The sequence below is a fragment of the Streptopelia decaocto genome (genome assembly GCF_964273445.1).
Source record: "Streptopelia decaocto genome assembly, chromosome: 23".
Lineage (NCBI taxonomy): Eukaryota > Metazoa > Chordata > Aves > Columbiformes > Columbidae > Streptopelia > Streptopelia decaocto.
In genome coordinates this window covers 271,392-278,598 of record NC_138678.1, presented here as the reverse complement: position 1 = coordinate 278,598, position 7,207 = coordinate 271,392, and the positions used below count along the sequence as shown (strand labels likewise).

Sequence of the window (7,207 nt, the reverse complement as noted above, 5' to 3'; positions counted from 1 at the left end):
CCAGCGCCCTGGGGAGGGGGTTATGGGGCAGCACAGGGTCAGGGGGTATGAGGGGCTTTGCCCCCTCGAGACCAGGGAAGCCCTTTCCAAGGTGGATTCTCCGTGGCCAGAAACGTCGGTCGTGCCCTTTGCCGCGGTTGCCGAGCAGGACGGAGCCAAAGCCTCGTCCTGGAGCCGAGGTGGCGGCCCGGCCGCTCACCCCTGCGGCTCCAGACTGTTGCTTTTCTCGGTCAAGCAGCAAATGTTGATGGTGGGGTGGGGGAGCCGGTGTGCAGCAGAGCCAGGGGACCGTCCCCCATGGCCGGTGTCACAGGGACGCATCGCTGCCCGCAGGGATGTCAGAGAACAGGCTGAAGCACTGACTATAGAAAATAAAGACTTTATTATTTCTTTTTCCAGTTTGTAAGACAGTTCTCATTACACAGACCACAACGGGCGAAGGCTCCGCCGCGGCAGCACCGCGGGTCGGTACCACAGCTCGGGGTCCTGCTGCTCCCCCCAGTGCCAACACCTGCCCAGCTGGCATCAGTGGATCGGGGGGGCTATTTGAAAGCCCCTGGGGCTGCAGTGAAGCTGGTGACACCCCAGGGACTGTCACTGAGGCACTGGGGTTTGTCACCAGGTCAGGGCAGCGGGAGAGCACAGGGACAGACGCAACCAGCGCTGGGACAGAGATGCTGTTCCTGCCACACGAGCCAGGAAACGTCACAAACTCAGCCAGCAGAGAGAGAAATAAAATAGCCAGGACAACCTTTATTAAACAAACACAGAAACGTACCATCAACCTCCTGTTATAAAAGTACTTTACATACATTCAAGGAGACATCGTATAAATATCAGTACGAAATGCCACTGGCTGCAAGAGTCCCAATTTGGCCGACGTCTTAAAAATTTCCTTAAAACATTTGAAAGTAAACGAAGAGGAAGCGAAGCCGGTACCGCAGGCGCAGCACCCGCCGGGGCGCCCGGGCGCAACCGTCCAGCTGCCGCGGGTGTTCGGGAAGCAAAGGGCCGGTGGTGGGAGGTTTAAGGCACAGGTTTGAATCCCAAAGTTCAGCCGGGGTACGGGACGCGCTCCGAACGGGCTGTTTGATAGGGACACCGAGACCTCTGGATGGGCTGAGAGATGTTCAGGATCCAGCACAGAACACACCTGAGACGGGAGAACGTCCCCCGCGGGCTCCTGCATCTCTTCGCACCCCTCGCCGAGCAGCACAAAGATCCCCCGAGCGAGCCGTGCGGTGACACCGCGGCAGGAACCTGCTCCTCGGACTTTTCTAACGGGACGAGAGGCCGCGCTGCTCGCGGGCAGCGGCTTCTACGCAGAGGACAGAGGAGATTAAGTCCCTCTTAACAAGGGTTTTGTTTCTAACTATGTCGTCAGGCTAACGCAAAGAATACAAGAAAATCAAATTTGATTCTACTGAAAGGAACTTACTCTCCCAAACGGAGGCAGGAAAGCGGAGGTGAGGTTAATAACCAGACCCTTCTTTGTAACATTCGTGAGGATTTAGTTCTGTCAAACTGTTCCTAAGTCAAGACGAGGGCTCTTCATGTGCAGCAGCGTCGTGCTGGATCTCTTGTTCACAGGTAGGGAAAAATCGGTGGGATCTCCGGCCTGGGGAGCTGGAATCCAATGATCTCCCGCTTGGTAACAGGGCTTGTGCACACACGAAGCCACCGGGATCAACTCAGAACACCCACATTTCCTCTACAAGAAACAACTCCCTTATCTTGCTATTTTCCAGTAATCCCACGTTGAGGAAATAACATAAGGACATTGTAATAAATTAACTGCTTTGAACACCCAAGGGAAGGAGAGAGGACGCGTTTCACAGCAATAGAGGTATTTTTGACATTTTCATTAGTATTTCCTATGGAAAAAAAAAACAACAAACATAGCTCTTTTCAGCTTGGCGAAACAAGGGAGGTTCAGCTCTGCCATCAGTGTTTTTGCTATAAAAATAAGGTTTTGTGTTTACTTGGGTTCTACGACTAAGTCGAATAGAAAGGAGAAGGCTCTTACAAACACTCCTGCTGTTGTCTCACCCCCTCCAGCTCCAGCTCTGCGGCATCTTGTGCTTCTTTATACAGCACCTCGCGTGCTCCTTGGAAACCACCCGCTGGCGTGTTCTACTGTACGGTTTGCGTTACGTGTGTTTCTTCATCGAGCTGAAAAGCGAGTCCCCAAACGTCCAAGCTTTCTGCTTCCCAGGCGGCGCAGAGCGATCTGCTCCGGCTCCTCACAGGAAATCCAGCTCAAGGGCTTGGTGAAGGGACACCAGGTCTGCATGATTCGTGATCCTCCAGAAGGGCATGTTGTGCTGGAACAGATGACAAAGTCGGGTTTAGGGGGTGGTTTTAGGGCTGGAAGCGCTCGGGGTGCACTGCGCTGCAGGTGACAGCACAGCCCGTTCGGAAGGACCCCGGGCACACGCACATTGGGATCTGAAGCCCGACGTGCGCAGCTGTTTACGATGGGTCGGCACTGACTATCAGCTCCTGCTTCACCCACAAAAGCCTTTCCAGGGCTCCAGGGGATCCGCGGAGGTGACAACCTGGCACGGGGCAGCCCGTAGAGGTGACGGCCCCGCAGCAATCTCTGCATTTCACTGCCTTTCGTGAGCGCGACTCAACGACATGTTCAGGGCTGCCCAAATCAAACAAGATATTTGCTCCGTGTTTGTAATTCAGACCAATTGTAGATAGATCTGACTGCTGGCAACCGAGCCCTGACTTAGAGAAATTGTGTTATCCCACCTGACGGCTGCGTGATGTGCTACATCAACCTCCTGGTTTATTAGAGCAATCCTACGTAAAACAAACTTTAAAGCCCGAAGAGCCAGGAAACTCCCCATCTTAGTGCAGTGAAGATCTCTCGTGTCAAAGGCCAAACCTCCCCCTGACCCACCTGCTTCGCTGCGACCTCTTCGTCCCGCCCGTCTCCGATCACCACGTAGGTGACTTTCTTCCCGAATCGCGACACGATCCTCTCGAAACAGCTCTCCTTACCTGCCGAAAGACAGCCCTGCCTTAGGCAGACGGTACCAGCAGCCTGGCAGGTCCCCTCTTCCCAGTACAGAAACATTCTTGTCTTATTGGGAAGGGGATAACACCCAGTCAAGCTCCTGAGGCCAGAAGCCACCACTATCACACTATGGGGAATTATATTTCCTGTGTCAAAACCCAAGCAGACGCCTCAGCACAAGCCCTTACCTATTTTTGTAGCGCTATAAATGTTTTCGATGGGAAACACCTCGCCCAATCCGTACAGGAGGACTTTGGCCAGAGCTGGCACCAGCTGGGTGGTCGTGATTAGGATGTTCACACAGTTCTTTCTAGAAGAAGAAGAACACCGCTGGTAAAGCACATCTCTGGGCAGCGGTGCCGCGCTGGGCAGCTCGCTCAGCTTGCTGAAGTGCCACGCGCTTTGTTGTCCTGCTTTCAAAAGGCTTCCTGGGTCATTTCACAGTATCACAGTATGTTTGGGATTGGAAGGGACCTCAAAAGATCATCCAGTGCAATCCCCCCATGGAGCAGGAACGCCCAGGTGAGGTCGCACAGGAACATGTCCAGGCGGGTTTTGAATGTCCCCAGGGAAGGAGACTCCACAACCCCCCTGGGCAGCCTGGGCCAGGCTCTGCCACCCTCACTGAGAAGAAGTTTTTTCTCAAATTTAAGTGGAACCTCTTGTGTTCCAGCTTGATCCCATTACCCCTTGTCCTATCACTGTTTGTCACCGAGAAGAGCCTGCCTCCATCCTCATGGCACTCACCCTTTATATATTTATAAACATTAATAAGGTCACCCCTCAGTCTCCTCTTCTCCAAACTAAAGAGCCCCAGCTCCCTCAGCCTTTCCTCACACAGGAGATGCTCCACTCCCTTAATCATCTTTGTTGCCCTACGCTGGACTCTCTCCAGCAGTTCCCTGTCCTGCTGGAACTGAGGGGCCACAACTGGACACAAGATTCCAGGTGTGGTCTCCCCAGGGCAGAGCAGAGGGGCAGGAGAACCTCTCTGACCTACTGACCACCCCCTTCTAACCCACCCCAGGTCCCATTGGCTTCCTGGCCACAAGGGCCCAGTGCTGGCTCATGGTCACCCTGCTGTCCCCAGGACCCCCAGGTCCCTTTCCCCTACACTGCTCTCTAATATGTAATTTCCCAACCTATACTGGAACCTGGGGTTGTTCCTGCCCAGATGCAGGACTCTACACTTGCCCTTGTTAAATTTCATCAGGTTATTCCCTGCCCAGCTCTCCAGCCTGTCCAGGTCTCTGATGGCAGCACAGCTTCCAGTGTCACCACTCCTCCCAGCTTGGTGTCATCAGCAAACTTGCTGACAGCCACTCAATTCCCTCGTCCAAATCGTTGATGAATATATTGAATAATATTGGCCCCAGTACTGACCCCTGAGGCACTGCACTAGATACTGGCCTCAACTGGACTCCGCACCATTGACCACCACTCTCTGGCTTCTCTCCTTAAGCCAGTTTGCAACCCACCTCACTACTCTATTGTCCAGACCACACCTCCTCAACTGAGCTGTGAGGATGCCGTGGGAGACTGTGTCAAAGGCTTTGCTGAAGTCAAGGTGACCACATCCACCACTCTGCCATCATCCATCACCCTGTTACATTTGTGGGGTTTGTTTCTTTGCTTTTTGTTTCCAACATAAATTCTTTGGCAGAAACATAGTGTTTTCACATGTTATCATGAAAAGAGTCATCATGTAAGTGTCACCATTAGGTAGGCAATGTCCCTCTTCCACCCACTGAGCCATCCAGACTATGACCCTCACATTGGATTCAAGTTCCAAGTCCCTGCTCTGCCTGGTTTCAAACACAGGCTGGAACCAGGGCCGCTCTCACTCTACCCAACTGTCCCAGCCTGCAAGAAATCTGCCCATTATGTGCAAGGGGGAGTTAGTGACAGGCTTTATCCTAGAATCAAGAAACCATCTCAAAGATTATCACAAACAGTACTTTTCCACAGAAAGATCAGTTACAGAAAATTGGCTTTTCCTGAACATTTCCTTCAAAACATTTGCAACGAATTCCAACTCTGGAGCAGAAAAAAAAAAAAAAATCCTTATTATTCTTCAGTAGTGCATAACTACCACTCTTCTCATAGAGAGCGATTATAACTTCTGCCATGAACAGTTACGCTACACTTATGAAGGGAACTCTTAACTGTTTAAGATGAGGGCTGTCTTGAACCTTCAGTTTCTGTAGGGCTAATTTGAATGGGCTAACATTCCTCACGTTCTGAGTCAGCAATACAAGAAGGTTCTCATCTTGCTTTACACAACATGGAAATTTGGCAGTTATCTTCCCTCAGAAATCAGGATTACAAGCAAAACTACAAGAATCATCTCTAAACACAAGGGAGACAGTGCTACAGTTAGTGCCAGGTGCTACAGTGAAAGAGTGACCTGAACAAACCAGAGCTTTGTGAACAAATTTCAGATGAAGAAACAGTCTTGTTAAGCTACATTCCTGTTGTCCTGGCGAGCACAGGGGACCTTCCTAACAACAGGTGATGAAGGAGAAGGGTGCTCGGGAGTTTATTCACCTGTGACAAACAGCAGCGGTATCACACATGGAGACAGCTCCAAGCAAGAGAAAGGGCTGAAAAAGCAACGTCCACATTTCCAGTTCCGTACCTGGACTGTATGAGCAGCAGGGACTTTAATGCAGTTTCCAGCCAGGAATCCGTTAGCACTTCGATATCGGTCCTGAGTCGCTGCAGAGCTTCCCTCTTCTGCGGGCTGAGAAGGCCTGGAAGGAAAAAACAACACGAGCGTTCCCAGCTGAACATGGAAGGTCTGACACAGAGAGCCAGTGCTTCATTAAGAGCTGCCTGTTCCGCAATAAAGGAGGAAAACGGCCTCAAGTTGCGCCAAGTTGGATCTTGGGAACAATTTTTGCATGGAAAGGGTTGTGAAGCACTAGAACATGCTGCCCAGGGCAGTGGTGGAGTCACCATCCCGGGGGGGTTGAACAGACATGGAGATGATGTTCTTAGGGTGGTTTAGTGTTAGATTTAGGTGATCTTAAGGGTCTCTTTCAACTGAAATGATTCTGTGATTCTGTTAAATAACACGGTACTGAAGGCACCTGAGACTGTCTCAAGGCAACAGAAGCCAGCCTCCAGTGACACAGCTGAGCCCAGACATCCATCTGTGAACAGCCAGTTCTTAGAAAATATGTCTGATAAAACATCTATAAAGGGTTTTTTTGTGTAGGTAAAGGGTATCCCAGCCCAAAACCCACCAGGCTGAGTCACCCTGCTGAGCTGCTCCAGCATCACCCCTTCCCAGGGGTGGCAGCGCCAAGATTCAGGCTAAACAGCAAATGTATCAGCAAAGGGACACCGCACCAAAATTTTCTCTTAAATGCAGGATCGACTGACTGTTCTCATCCACACAATAAATCACAGCCTGCGACTGGCATGGCGTTCGCTTTTGGAAGACATTACCCTCTTAGATTCCATGGAAATTGGGTCCCTCTTAGCACTAGGAGAACGTTGCTTTATCCAAACGCTCAGGAAAGCAAAAGCTCTGAGGAATGCCGGGGCCCGGCACCACAAAGCCCCTTTGAGAACACCCACCTCCGACGTTGGTTTTGTATTTATCGTAGATCTCGCGCACCCTGCGGTAGCGGAAGGCCAGTTTTCTCATCCAGTCCACGCCGCCCTGGACGCCGACGGCCGAGCCGTGATTCGCGGTGCTGCCCGAGCCGCTGAAGCCGTCCGTGGAGAAATTGTAGTTGCTGGTTGGGAAAAGCAGATCTGTTACATGGCTGCGGCGGCAGAGGAACGAGAGAGCTGTACGGCAATGGTTTTACTACCCACAGGTCAGTGCATGAGCCCAGTTCAAGTTCAATATTAATCATTTAGCTTAAGTAGATACACACTAAATGTAATGAATTATTAAAAGATATAAGGTTGTATGATTTTTAACATACTCTTTGCTTCATGTTACTTGGTAAGCTGGATTTGCTAAAATTTAAGCTGGAAAGTTTTGCTCATATATACGAAAAGCAACTACAACCCGCACTGAACACTTGCAAGATAAAGTCCAGTTTGCACTTTGAGAATAAAGGATTTATTCAGACAAAACTACCTGCAAGGTTATGGACAATAAACAATGTCTACAGCTGAAGAAAACAAAGGCCCACGTGGAACCAGAGGAAAAGATCCAAT

General features: G+C 50.8%; 1 protein-coding gene across 5 annotated transcripts in view; it reads right to left on the bottom strand.

Annotated features, from left to right (window-relative positions):
* Positions 1-363: 363 nt before the first annotated feature.
* The window catches only part of EYA3 (EYA transcriptional coactivator and phosphatase 3), a 31,730-nt gene continuing 24,886 nt past the window's right edge, over positions 364-7,207 (bottom strand). For 3 of the 5 annotated variants that reach the window (XM_082071345.1, XM_082071347.1, XM_082071346.1), the window contains 5 exons: positions 6,614-6,774; positions 5,667-5,781; positions 3,217-3,338; positions 2,912-3,012; positions 364-2,324 (listed from right to left, as the gene is read on the bottom strand). In XM_082071345.1, coding sequence (XP_081927471.1) covers positions 2,244-2,324; positions 2,912-3,012; positions 3,217-3,338; positions 5,667-5,781; positions 6,614-6,774 — 580 coding nt within the window. In that variant the 3' untranslated portion in view covers positions 364-2,243. The remainder of the gene's footprint in view (positions 2,325-2,911; positions 3,013-3,216; positions 3,339-5,666; positions 5,782-6,613; positions 6,775-7,207) is intronic. The other 2 variants (XR_014185934.1, XR_014185935.1) reach the window with 2 other exon arrangements.